General features: G+C 39.3%; 1 protein-coding gene across 1 annotated transcript in view; it reads left to right on the top strand.

Annotated features, from left to right (window-relative positions):
- Positions 1-5585: 5585 nt before the first annotated feature.
- LOC128571793 (lipoxygenase homology domain-containing protein 1-like) overlaps positions 5586-14866 on the top strand; it is a 55516-nt gene continuing 46235 nt past the window's right edge. The window contains exon 1 of the mRNA XM_053571493.1: positions 5586-5721. Within this exon, the coding sequence (XP_053427468.1) occupies positions 5586-5721 (136 nt within the window). The remainder of the gene's footprint in view (positions 5722-14866) is intronic.

The raw sequence follows: 14866 nt of genomic DNA, 5'->3' as shown, positions 1-14866 counted from the left end.
TGAGAATTCCAGGTGTTCCACAGTCTCACCATCACTTGGCATTTCCAATCTTTTATTTTTTAAGATATTCAAAAGGGTATGTATTGGTATCTAATTGTACTTTTAATTTATATGCCCCTGATGACAAATTATGTTGATATCTTTTTACATGTGCTTATTAATCACTTGTATTTTTGCCTAGCATATTAGCTCTATTTGAGTTCTTTTTAAATCTACACATTATATATTATTGTTCAATAGAGTTATTATTTGTTCAGATTTACCTATATGTTTGCCAAGTTATTTGCTACTTTCTGTATTTAAAATCTTATTTCTATTGTCAATTTTCTCCCTCCTTAAATATATCCTTTAGAAGTTCCTTTAGTGAAGGTCTGTTGTTGTTAAATTCTGTTTTGTTCACTTGAAAAATGTTTTGATTTCATTCTTATTCTTGAAAAATAATTTTAGGATACAGAGTTCCTGCCCCCCAACATTTTCTGTCATTATCTGTCTTTTTCCTTTTGATGCTCTTAATATTTTTGTCTTTGGCATTCTAATGCTTCTCTTTAATATGCAGGTGTGCATTTATTGGTATTTATCCTGACTGTGACCAAACTTAAGTTAACAATTTCTTAGGGGAAACTGTTATTATTTTCTGTCTGGAACAAAGATGGAGATGGTAGGCTTCCCTTTACAATTTTTCCTTTTGTCTGAGTGAGCAGTTTTTTCAAATGTTTCTGCTTATTCAAGTGTATCTAGTTCAGATCCTCTACTTTGTAAATCCCAAGGCCTAGTCTCCTCCTTACTCAGAAGGCCATTAATTAATAGCCTGGTCTCCAAGACAATAGCCTGATATTATCTTTCTTGCTTCAGGGAAACACCAGCTTTAGCATTCACATTTGCCCATTCTCTGGTTTCTGCTTATTCTGAATTTTACCGGCTCCTGTGGCTTTTCTGTAACTCCTTGGAAGTTCAATAATATATATAAAATGATACTTGCTGTTATTTATCTAACACATTGATATTTGGCCGTGAGGGGGCTTTCCAGACCACCTAGTCATTTTGACTACCTAGTCCAGAAGCAGAATTTAAAATACATATACACACGTGCACACACACACACGTATATAAAACCATGCTAATCTATTTTTAAAGGAAATACAGAATATTTTTTAAATAACCAAGTATAATACCCTCAAGATAGTTATATTTATCACAACAACACAAATAAAATCCTGAAATGAAAACCACAAACTCTAGTAACAGTATTATATTTTGGTGCTTTCCCAATCTTTAGCCTTCCAGAAGCAGAGCTTTTTAACAATTTAAGCATTTACTGTAGGCTTAGAAGTATTAAGAAAACACAAACTCAGACTTCCATGATTTTGCTATTGTTGAAAAAACAAAACTAACCAATATGTGAGAACAATTTAAGAATAAACTAGGAGGAGACAACTGTTCAGAAGAAAGAAAAACTCGTAAATAAATTGTTGGTGTTTTCACCCTTCTCTGCTCCCAGATCACCAGTATGGGTGCCCTCCACCTTCGTGTGTACAGGTCCCCTTCTGAATATGTGACCACATGGAATGCTTAGCATAAAGGACAGAGTACAACACTGGATCCCAGTGGACCTCTGTCATAGATAGTAATTCTGAGATTCTTGCTGATGGGTAGAAAGTATCCCAAGGGATAGTTAGTATGAGAAGCATTTATATTTCTGGTTCTGCCACTAACTAAATGTGCAAACTTGGGTTCTACATTCTCCTTTTGGACTTCTGCTCTCCCATCTATTGCATGCATGATGGGTGAACTGTATTAATTGTCAATTCATTTGTATCAGAGGGCTGAAACATTTGTAGGGGCTACTGCCTGTGGTCCTGAGCCATCATTTATCTCTTGAGAGAAGTATTTCCTCGTCTCTTAGCATCTCTCCCTTTGGTGTTGCCTATAAATAATATTCATCATGATGGCCAGATAATGAATATTAGATGAATTCTCAGAGAAACCTAACGATGCCTAAGGGTAAAATTCAAGTTATGGTCAACTATAGTCTCTAGAAACAGCTGACAACAAATAACACACAGTGAGACAATAGTGAGTCAAAAGCTTGTCTAATGAGAGAGTCAAATTAGTTTTCAAGTTCAAAAGAAAAAAAAGCTTAGAATCCAGTAATGTGAACAGTCAAAATTTCTTTGCTGATAGAAGACTCTATTGTGCCAGGCAAATTCCTTTGAGCATCCATATTTGAGTGCCTTGTCTATGTTCTAAACCCTGGGTTCAGAATGTGAGTAGAGCTAGAGGATCAAGCCTGGAAGAGGGCAATGGATTTTTGTATTAAATTCCAAATATTAATTAGATTTCATGTGATTTACCTTATTTCTACAAAATAATTATAAGGATTTGATTCAATATTCTGGTTCATTTGGGTTAGATTAACTGAGATTTTACAATGTGCATGAAGAAACATGGTGCTCAAGGAGGGTGTTTTGTATAGAAGAGAATGTTTACAATTTGACTGGTAAATTGGAGAATGGGTGACATCTACTTTGGAAAACTTCTTGGAGGAGGCATTTCTTGAATTAAGATTTAATGAGATATGCAGAAGAAAGTGTCATTCCTTGAGGGTCCTAAGACAGATGTCCCTTAACGTGGGGCTGAGGAGGCTTTTGAGCATTGTGAAGAGGTCTCGGTGGGGCCCTATGAAGGAGGTGCTGTGCTCTGCTCCCCAGGTGGTGATCTTGTGCCCCTACACTGGCATCCAGCAGACCTTCCCTTGCAGCAACTGGCTGGATGAGAAGAAAGTAGACGGGCTGATCGAAAGGCAGCTCTATGAGATGATGTCACTCAGGAAAAAGCGGCTGAAAAGTAAGTAGAAGAGACCCAGAACCCAGAGGCCTCTCAGACAGGGCCAGGATGTCAGACTACTGGGCAAAAGCCTGGGGGGCCAACCACTCCTGCTTCTCAGTTCTCCTCTAGGAAAGAGGGGAAAAGGCCCCCCAGCAGTTCCAGGGTATAGGCCATATTCAGTTACATGCCTGGAACGAAGGCTGACTCCAGTGTCCCCAAATTGAATAAGCTGTTCTGATGGGTGTGGTGTTAACCTGAATGGCTCACTACAGTGCACCCTGAATGTACTGGACGCAGGGTGGGTGGCCAGTTCTTCTCTATTTGAAGCATACTAATAAGTTTTAGCCATTGAAAAAAGTAATAAGGGCTCTTCTCAATAGAGTTAGATGATATTTCAGTGTGATTTTGATTTGCATTTCTCTAATAATCACACATTTTGGGGGCAAGACAATTATAAGAGAGACTTTACCTAACAAATGCAATCAGTGTAACCTGGTTTCTTGTACCCTCAATGAATCCCCAACAATAAAATTAAATTAAAAATTAAAGTAATAAGGGATCCTAATTTTAAGAGTAAGAAATCTTATCTTTTTTTTTTTTTTTTTTTTTGAGACAGAGTCTCACTTTGTTACCCTTAGTAGAATGCCATGGCATCACAGCTCCCAGCAATCTCAAACTCATGGGCTCAAGCAATTCTCTTGCCTCAGCCTCTGGAGTAACTGGGACTACAATAGCACAATACCTAGCTATTTTTAGAGATGAGGTCTTGCTCTGGCTCAGGCTGGTCTGAAACTAATGAGCTCAGGCAATCCACCTGCCTCAGCCTCCCAGAGCACTGGGATTACAGGTATGAGCCACCATGCCCAGCCTTTAGCAAGGACTTTTTACCTTTCTAAGTTTGGCACTTGTTATAATGGATTTCTGAGAGGGGGACACACCTTTGTACTGATCAGTCCTAATCACTTTGAATTTCCTCCTCTTCTCCACTGAAACCATAAAAATCTTTTCACTTCTGGAAGTTTTTGGTTCAACTTGACCTGTCTCGTAGAATTCCCTTGGTCCTTGTGGGTCTGGACAACTGACCTGAAGAAAGCTGGTACCAACACTCCCATCTTCATCCAGATTTATGGGCAGAAGGGACGGACAGATGAGATTCTCCTGAATCCCAACAACAAGTGGTTCAAACCTGGCATAATTGAGAAGTTCAGGGTAGGAGAGGAGTGTGACAGGGTGGGAGGTAGAAAGGGAGAAGGGGATGGTAGGGCATGTGTGTCATGAAGATTCTGGTTCTCTAAGCCAGATTTTGGAGCAAGTGTGAAGACAAAAAGGTACAATGGAGCCTTTAAGCACCTGCAAAAGGTGACACATTTGATGATGTACGGGCAAGGTATTGAATGGGGCACAATTTAGACCTGGCCCTCCATGTGAATCAAACAGTCCAAAGATAAGCCTGGGGGAAGAAACAAGTATGGAATGAATGGGTTTGGGCATCTAGGAATTGAGCAACTTGGGAAATCACTGAAGAATAGAGACCCTGAGTACAGTGAGTGTCAGATCGCCCAATCTAGACTGTATTAGAGAAGAAAGAACAAATTTAAGAGAAAGTATGACTTTTAGGAATTTAAAACATTTAAAAATAAATTCAACTTTAAAACTTTTTGGTATATATATATATAACTAGAGAAAGGCTTTTTTTTTCTAACAGAAGTGCTACTTCAACCTTTAGATAGGAATAATTTGTAATTTGCTGCTCTCTTTTCAGAACACCTCTTGGTGCCTTTATCAGAGCACTCAGTCCATTGCTCTTTATGTATTTGTCTTCCCCAATAGATGGTAGGGCTGAGGGAAAGATCATGACCAGTGTATTTATCTTTTTTATCTATTTCAGTGCCCAGCAGAGCCTTGGGGCTGTGGGCCTGTGCTAATTTACAGGCTGCCCTAAAGATTTTATTACGGGAAGTTTATTGCTTGGAGGGGCCACTTTAGGCCAGATCCCATGATGGGTCAGTTATATTGGTTCAGTTTCACCAGCACAGATTGAGCCCTAGCTCTATGTGGCTATCTTGCCTTCATGTGCCACTGGTTACAAGGGTTGCATGAAAACAGGACGTGTGAGAGTGGCTTGGAGAATACCTGTCCTCTCTGCTGAAGAAACAGCCCACAGCAGGGAGTAAGCTATGAGGATAAGTGCATTTCCTCAGTTATACCCACTCAAAACTTTCTACTTTTCACCATAGATTGAGCTCCCAGATCTCGGCAGGTTTTATAAGATTCGGGCATGGCATGATAAGAGGAATCCTGGTTCTGGATGGCATTTAGAAAGGGTAAGATGCACCATCTTGGGGTTTGGGAGGTCATTGGGAGAGGAACCACAATGGTCTCTTTCTAGGACCCCTGTCACATAAGTTTGCCTCTATTAAGTGGGAGTGGGGGTATGAAAGGGTTGTTGTGAGAACTGAATTTGGATATAGGTGACAGGAGAGAGACAGGGAGAGATGGGGAGAAGAACTTCCAAAATATACTGAGAAAATGCTGAGGTGCTCAGAGACCTGTGTTCAGCCAGTCACCTGGCTGCTAGGCAAGTGTGAGTCTCCAGGGGACCAGTAAAAAAGTACTAATCTGACTCTTTGCCTTCTACAGGGATCATCTCTGGGAGATGGCCTTGACCTTCCTGTAATGATACAGCAGAATAGGGATATCCAGGGCATGGGTGACTATCTCTGATACACACACTTGCTCACCCCAGGATTTCATTCCAGATGACCCTGATGAATACTCTGAATAAGGACAAGTATAACTTCAACTGCAACCGCTGGCTGGATGCCAACGAGGATGACAATGAGATTGTGAGGGAAATGACTGCAGAAGGCCCAACGGTGCGGAGGATAATGAGCAGTGAGTACTGACCAAGTCTCCATCTTGGAGGAGGCAGTGGTGTGCTTATGTGCCATTGGGAGCTCAGAGTCTTGGCTGTTGTACATCATCAGGCCCCTCTGAAACTCAAAGTGGATTAGAAGGTCCTGGATTAAAGATTGGCCTGAAGGATCCATTGCCAAGGCATGATGCTAGAGCTCTACTGCGGTGGGTGTGAAGGGGAGGGAAGAAGATTTATGGGTCTTCAGTTGGCTCTGAGGGGATGAAAATAATGTGCACTGAACAATAGTTCTCTGGAGTCTCCCCAAAATTAAAGATATCCTCTTGTTACCCTCAAATTAAACATAAAATTCTCCCCCAAAGGAAAGTTGGATCTAGGCTCTTATAGCTATATGTGGTTGCTATATCATCTTCTTCTCTCTCTTCTTCTATTTTTCTTTAAGGATAGTAGGGGAGGGTCTGGGCCTTTAATCTGGAGTCCATCATCCACATTTAAAGAGCCAAAGGGAGGTCTTTTTGCTTCTAGGTTATAGTGGCAGAGTTTTGGCAAATACACAGCACAAGTCCTGTCCTTTACCTATGGTAGACATTACCAAGTGATCACAGCATTCTTTCCCACCGAATCTGAAATGAGCTTTGTAGCCCTCCATATGGCACTCTGAGTAGACGTTAACAATTGATCAGAATTGGCACTTAAGGGCGGTGCCTGTGGTTCAAGGAGTAGGATGATGAGCTTTTTTTCATATGTTTGTAGATTGTGCGTCTGTCTTCTTTAGAGAAGTTTCTCTTCAAGTCCCTTTCCCACCCTGAGATGGGATCACGTGATGTTTGCTTCGTAGAATGTGTTGGGTAATATTCCTTCTTTTTCTATATTTTGGAAAAGGTTTAGTAGTATAGGTACTAGTTCTTCTTTAAAGGTTTGGTAGAATTCTGACGTAAAGTCATCTGGTCCTGGGCTTTTCTTTTTAGGGAGATTTTGTATAGTTGATGCTATTTCAGAACTTGATATAGGCCTGTTCAACATTTCCACTTCATTCTGGCTAAGTCTTGGTAGGTGGTGTGTTTCCAGGTATTGGTCTATTTCTTTCAGATTTTCATATTTCTGAGAGTAGAGTTTCTTGTAGTATTTGTTAAGGATTTTTTGAATTTCTGAGGGGTCTGTTGTTATTTCATCATTACCATTTCTGTTTGATGAAATTAGAGATTTTACTCTTTTTTTTCCTGGTTAGGTTGGCCAAAGGTTTATCTATTTTATTGATCTTTTCAAAAAAACAACTTTTGGATTTTTGATCTGTTGTATAATTCTTTTGTTTTCAATTTCATTTAACTCTGCTTTGATTTTGGTTATTTCTTTTCTTCTGCTGGGTTTGGGGTTGGAATGTTCTTCCTTCTCCAGTTGCTTGAGAGAGCTCACTGGTTTGAGACCAGCCTGAGCACAAGCAAGACCCGGTCTCTACTGAAAATAGAAAAACTAGCCAGGCATCATGGTAGGTGTCTATAGTTCCAGCGACTCAGAGGCTGAGGCAAGAGGATCGCTCCCACCCAAGAGTTTGAGTTTGCTGTGAGCTATGATGCCAGGGCATTCTACCCAGGGTGACAGAGTAAGACTCTGTCTCAAAAACAAAAAAAATCAAAAAACATTTCAATGGGAAAATAAACTGTGGTGATTATCATGGATTGAAGGGCTGTTTGTCCCGCCTATGAAGGCAGTGTGATGCCCTCTGGGGGTCCTTAGCAGTACTTTGCAGCCCACACCAACTAGAATTTCTTTCTCCCATCTTCTCCTTCTGGCCTGGACTACAGAAATTTTTTCTTATGGTTGACATACTGCTATGTCCTTACTCACCTCTACAAGTACTCAGTTCTCCTTTTCTTTGTCACAGTAAATAGAGCTGGTGGCAATATCCCATTTCCCCTGTTGGTACCAGCGTGTAATGAATAATGTGCAAGGCTTCCTGGAAATCCCTTAAGTGGAGAATCTTGGACTCATGTAAAATGAGTAAATACAAATTTAAAATCAATTCTCTGAACTTGAAGTTGTATGTCTCTGATTTACTTACAAATTAAGGGCCAGCCAAAGAAGCAATTAATGCCATGCCTGAGAGCCAGGAGGCTTTTGGGAGTGATTGCACTGATTAACACAGGTCCAGAGATGTGGACAATACACGTACCAGCTCACAATTTATTTCCACCTTGCCTTTCCCTCAGGAGCTATGTGAGATAGTAAAATAAACGAGTTCAGCAATCTCCACTGTGTGTCCAACAGAAGTGATTACATACCACTGATGAGTGGGCAAGAGACCATTGGACTCAAGTGCTGAAAATCACAGCATCTTGTTAATCAGACCAAGCTGTAATTTTTAAATTTAAGTACAAGAGGCTCTGGATACTTACCCATCTGTTTAAATTCTTTCACTGCTGATGTCTAACAATATAATTATTTTTAATTGTCCACAATCTTCTTTGCCAGGAAGGAGCTTGGGACCTTAGCAACTGGGAGTGGGGTGGTCAGAGGAGCCCTTCTAGAGAATCAAGACTCTTGAGAACTTCCCATCAAATTAGCCTCAGAGCTCCTGAACCAAGTGGACTGGGATTCCCAGGCAAAGGGAATTTCTGAATTTCCTTATTATTTCTCTTCTGGGAATTGCTTAATAGTGAAAACTAAAAACAAACAAAATTAACCTTCATGATATCAAAACTGAAGTAAGGCTGGTGTTGAGGCCTTTCCCTCCCTGTCGTGCCTCAAACTCCCACTGCACAGTCTTTAGTCAATGTTTTCCATTCTCTTAACTAGGTGGTGCCCAACCTTTTTGGCACCAGGGACAGGTTTCAAGGAAGACAATTTTTCCATTGGACCAGGGTATGGGGTAGGAGGGATGGTTTCAGGAGCATTCAAGCACATTACATCTCCACTTCAGATCATCAGGCATTAGATTCTCATAAGGAGTGTTTAACCTAGACTCCTTGTACTCGCAGGTTACAGTAAGGTTTACACTCCTGTGAGATTGCCGCTGCTCTGCTAGGAGACAGAGCTCAGGCAGTGATGCAAGCAATGAGGAGCAGCTGTAGATACAAGCTCACCTGCTGCTTACCTGCTATATGGCCAGGTTCCTAACAGGTCATGGATCAGTGCTTATCCTGAGCCCAGGGTGGGGAAGGGGGTGGGGGAGAGAACTACAGCTCTAACTGTTAACACATTAAATCACTGAGAGCTTCATAAGGAAGAGTCAACTTCATTTGAAGTTGGAAGATTCCACTTCATTGAAGGTGGAAGATTTTAAACATTTAGCATTTGAATTTGGAAAGAGTTGATTAGGGGAAACAATGATGGTTGAATTTCAGGTGCTGTGGCCCTATGAGGAGACTATTTGGGGGTGGGGGGAGGACACTTTTCCTCAACTGTAACCCATGGTTTAGGTGTCTATCTATGCCAGTTATACTCAAGGCAGGCCCCTGAATGATTAGGTATAGTCATTCTTTGCCTTTTCTTCTAGCAAGTGCTTTTGCTACCCTGTATCTTCATGTACCCATGTGTTTAATGGTCAAATTTCATTTTCAGATGTTTCTGTATGTCCAGATAAAAATGGATATATTACTGAAAAAATATTTTGTGCATTGAATTAAACTTCCTGGTGATTTGTCTCATTCCTGGTATACTTTATCTCTGTTTTAGATGGGCTATCAATGAATAGTGTCCCTTTAAAAAAAAATAGCTTTATTGAGCTGTAATTCATGTGTCAGACAATTCACTCATTTAAAGTGTACAAGTCTATGGCTTTTAATATATTTCTTATCTATCACCACTATTAAATTCCAGAATACTTTCATTTCCCCAAAAGAGAAATCCCATTCCCATTAGCAGTCATATCTATTTCCCACCTTAACCCCTTAGCCTTTGACAAGCATTAATCTACTTTTCATCACTATAGATTTGTTTATTCTGGGCATTACATACAAGTACAAATGGAATCATATAATAGGTGACCTTTAGTCATTTTTATTGCTGAATAATATTTCATCATATGGATATACAACATTTAACTTGAGCATTTAAGTTGTTTCTGCTTTTTGAATATTATGAACAATGCTTCTATGAACATCCAAGTACAAATTTTTGTATAGACATGTTTCATTTCTCTGGGTACATACCGAGGAGTGAAATTGCTGGCTTATATGGTAACTCTTTGGTTAACTTTTTAGGAAACTGCCACATTATGTTTCAAAACAAGTTATGCTGTTTTACTTTCTTACTGGGGAAGTAGGAGAGATCCAATTTCTTCACATCCTCACCAACACTTCATTACATTTTCTGTGCTCTGTAGTCCTCCAGGTGATTTGAAGTTATTGTCTAATGTCTAATATGAAGATTTTTCCATAATATTTCTTTTTTTTTTATTGTTGGGGATTCGTTGAGGGTACAATAAGCCAGTTACACTGATTGCAATTGTTAGGTAAAGTCCCTCTTGCAATCATATCTTGCCCCCATAAAGTGTGACACACACTAAGGCCCCACTCCCCTCCCTCCATCCCTCTTTCTGCTTCCCCCCCCATAACCTTAATTGTCATTAATTGTCCTCATATCAAAATTGAGTACATAGGATTCATGCTTCTCCATTCTTGTGATGCTTTACTAAGAATAATGTCTTCCACGTCCATCCAGGTTAATACGAAGGATGTAAAGTCTCCATTTTTTTTAATGGCTGAATAGTATTCCGTGGTATACATATACCACAGCTTGTTAATCCATTCCTGGGTTGGTGGGCATTTAGGCTGTTTCCACATTTTGGCGATTGTAAATTGAGCTGCAATAAACAGTCTAGTACAAGTGTCCTTATGATAAAAGGATTTTTTTCCTTCTGGGTAGATGCCCAGTAATGGGATTGCAGGATCAAATGGGAGATCTAGCTTGAGTGCTTTGAGGTTTCTCCATACTTCCTTACAGAAAGGTTGTACTAGTTTGCAGTCCCACCAGCAGTGTAAAAGTGTTCCCTTCTCTCCACATCCACGCCAGCATCTGCAGTTTTGAGATTTTGTGATGTGGGCCATTCTCACTGGGGTTAGATGGTATCTCAGGGTTGTTTTGATTTGCATTTCTCTAATATATAGAGATGATGAACATTTTTTCATGTGTTTGTTAGCCATTCGTCTGTCATCTTTAGAGAAAGTTCTATTCATGTCTCTTGCCCATTGATATAGGGATTGTTGGCTTTTTTCATGTGGATTAATTTGAGTTCTCTATAGATCCTAGTTATCAAGCTTTTGTCTGATTGAAAATATGCAAATATCCTTTCCCATTGTGTAGGTTGTCTCTTTGCTTTGGTTATTGTCTCCTTAGCTGTACAGAAGCTTTTCAGTTTAATGAAGTCCCATTTGTTTATTTTTGTTGTTGTTGCAATTGCCATGGCAGTCTTCTTCATGAAGTCCTTCCCCAGGCCAATATCTTCCAGTGTTTTTCCTATGCTTTCTTGGAGGATTTTTATTGTTTCATGCCTTCAATTTAAGTCCTTTATCCATCTTGAATCAATTTTTGTGAGTGGGGAAAGGTGTGGGTCCAGTTTCATTCTTTTACATGTAGACATCCAGTTCTCCCAACACCATTTATTGAATAGGGAGTCTTTCCCCCAAGGTATGTTCTTGTTTTGTTTATCAAAGATTAGGTGGTTGTAAGATGTTAGTTTCATTTCTTGGTTTTCAATTCGATTCCAAGTGTCTATGTCTCTGTTTTTGTGCCAGTACCATGCTGTCTTGACCACTATGGCTTTGTAGTACAGACTAAAATCTGGTATGCTGATGCCCCCAGCTTTATTTTTATTACTAAGAACTGCCTTAGCTATACGGGTTTTTTTCCTGGTCCATACAAAACGCAGAATCATTTTTTCCAAATCTTGAAAGTACAATGTAGGTACTTTGATTGGAATGGCATGGAATAGGTAGATTGCTTTGGGAAGTATAGACATTTTAACAATGTTGATTCTTCCCATCCATGAGCATGGTATGTTCTTCCATTTGTTAATATCCTCTGCTATTTCCTTTCTGAGGATTTCATAGTTTTCTTTATAGAGGTCCTTCACCTCCTTCATTAGGTATATTCCTAGGCATTTCATTTTCTTTGAAACTATGGTGAAGGGAGTTGTGTCCTTAATTAGCTTCTCATCTTGACTGTTATTGGTGTATACAAAGGCTACTGACTTGTGGACATTGATTTTATATCCTGAAACATTACTGTATTTTTTGATGACTTCTAGGAGTCTTGTGGTTGAGTCTTTGGGGTTCTCTAAGTATAAGATCATGTCGTCAGCAAAGAGGGAGAGTTTGACCTGCTCTGCTCCCATTTGGATTCCCTTTATTTCCTTGTCTTGCCTAATTGTATTGGCTAGAACTTCCAGCACTATGTTGAATAGTAAAGGTGACAGAGGACAACCTTGTCTGGTTCCAGTTCTAAGAGGAAAAGCTTTCAGTTTTACTCCATTCAGTAAAATATTGGCTGTGGGTTTGTCATAGATAGCTTCAATCAGTTTTAGAAATGTGCCACCTATGCCTATACTCTTCAGTGTTGTAATTAGAAAAGGATGCAGGATTTTATCAAATGCTTTTTCTGCATCTATTGAGAGGATCATGTGATCTTTATTTTTGCCTCTGTTAATATGGTGGATAACGTTTATGGACTTGCGTATGTTAAACCAGCCTTGCATCCCTGGGATGAAGCCTACTTGATCATGATGAATGACTTTTTTGATGATAAGCTGTAATCTATTAGCTAGGATTTTGCTGAGAATTTTTGCATCTATATTCATGAGTGAGAATGGTCTGAAATTCTCCTTTTTGTTTGGGTCTTTTCCTGGTTTTGGTATCAGGGTGATGTTTGCTTCATAGAATGTGTTGGGGAAGAGTCCTTCTTCCTCAATTTTTTGGAATAATTTCTGCAGTACAGGAATAAGCTCTTCCTTGAAGGTTTGATAGAATTCTGGAGCGAAGCCATCTGGACCAGGGCATTTTTTGGTTGGAAGCTTTTTTATTGTTTCTTTGATCTCAGTGCTTGAAATTGGTCTGTTCAGGTGGTCTATTTCTTCCTGGCTAAGTCTAGGGAGAGGGTGTGATTCCAAATATTGATCCATTTCCTTCACATTGTCAAATTTCTGGGCATAGAGTTTCTGGTAGTAGTCAGAGATGATCTCTTGTATCTCTGTGGGATCAGTTGTTGTTTCCCCTTTATCGTTTCTGATGGAGGTTACTAGAGATTTTACTTTTCTATTTCTGGTTAGTCTGGCAAATGGTTTATCTATTTTATTTATTTTTTCAAAAAACCAACTCCTTGTTTCATTAATTTTCTGAATGATTCTTTTGTTTTCAATTTCATTGATCTCTGATTTGATTTTGGATATTTCTTTTCTTCTACTGAGTTTGGGCTTAGATTGTTCTTCTTTTTCCAATTCCATAAGATCTCTTGTGAGATTGTTGATGTGCTCTCTTTCTGTTTTTCGAATGTAGGCATCTAAAGCGATGAATTTTCCTCTCAAAACTGCTTTTGCAGTATCCCACAGGTTTTGGTAGCTTGTGTCTTCATTGTTGTTATGCTCAAGGAAGTTAATGATTTCCTGTTTTATTTCTTCCTGCACCCATCTGTTATTCAACAGAACATTGTTTAATTTCCATGCCTTTGGGTGGGGTCGAACATTTTTTTAGAGTTGAGTTCTACCTTTAGTGCCTTATGGTCTGAAAAGATACAAGGTAAAATTTCAATTCTTTTGATTCTGTTGATATTTGTTTTGTGTCCCAGGATATGATCAATTTTGGAGAATGTTCCATGGGGTGATGAGAAGAATGTATATTCTTTATCTTTGGGGTGGAGTGTTCTATATGCATCTATCAAGCACAGTTGTTCTAGGGTCTCATTTAAATCTCATATATCTTTGTTTAATTTCTGTTTAGAAGATCTGCCCAGCTCTGTAAGAGGAGTGTTAAAGTCCCCTGTTATGATGGTATTATCAGATATCATATTGCTCAGACTGAGTAAGGTCTGCTTCAAGAATCTGGGAGCATTTAAATTGGGTGCATAAATATTTAGAATTGAAATGTCTTCTTGTTGTATTTTTCCCTTGACCAATATAAAGTGACCATCTTTGTCTTTTTTGACTTTAGTTGCTTTAAATCCACATGTATCTGAAAATAAGATTGCAACTCCTCTTTTCTTCTGAATTGCATTTGCCTGAAAAATTGTCTTCCAACCCTTGACTCGGAGCTTTAATTTGTCTTTTGAAGCCAGGTGTGTTTCTTTCAGACAGCAAATGGATGGCTTGTGTTTTTTAATCCAGTCAGCCAATCTATGTCTCTTCAGTGGGGAATTCAAGCCATTAACATTTATGGAGATAATTGATAAGTGTGGTAGTATTCTATTCATCTTATTTTGTGAGAGTCCATTGCTTAGTTTTATCTTTTGCATCAGTGTGGAGGTTAGGTTCTGTCCTTCAATTTCTGAGTTCTTACTTTGCTGCTGATCCATTGTGGTGGTCAGTGTGCAGAACAGGTTGAAGTATTTCCTGTAGAGCTGGTCTTGTTGTGGCGAATTTCCTCAATGTTTATATATCCATAAATGATTTGATTTCTCCAGCAATTTTTAAGCTTAGCTTAGCAGGGTACAGAATTCTTGGCTGGAAATTGTTCTGTTTAAGTAGATTAAAGGTAGATGACCATTGTCTTCTTGCTTGGAAAGTTTCATTAGAGAAGTCTGCGGTCACTCTGATGGATTTGTCCCTGTAGGTCAACTGGCGCTTACTTCTGGCAGCTTGCAGAATCTTTTCTTTTGTCTTGACTTTGGACAGGTTCATCACAATGTGTCTTGGAGAAGCTCGGTTAGAGTTGAGGCGACCTGGGATCTGATATCCCTCTGAAAGCAGTGTGTCAGAATCTTTGGTGATGTTTGGGAAATTTTCTTTTATAATATTCTCTAGTATGGCTTCCATTCCTCTGGGGCATTCTTCTTCCCCTTCTGGAATTCCTATAACTGTATGTTGTAACGCTTCATAAAGTCCCATAATTCTAACAGTGAATGTTCTGCTTTCTCTCTCTTGTTTTCTGCCTCTTTTACTGTCTGAGTTATCTCAAGAACTTTGTCTTCTACCTCTGAAATTCTTTCTTCTGCATGGTCTAACCTATTGCCGATACTTTC

Source organism: Nycticebus coucang, chromosome 19, assembly GCF_027406575.1.
Source record: "Nycticebus coucang isolate mNycCou1 chromosome 19, mNycCou1.pri, whole genome shotgun sequence".
NCBI lineage: Eukaryota > Metazoa > Chordata > Mammalia > Primates > Lorisidae > Nycticebus > Nycticebus coucang.
The sequence above is the reverse complement of the archived record's forward strand: the minus strand, read 5'-3'. Positions and strand labels throughout refer to the sequence as shown.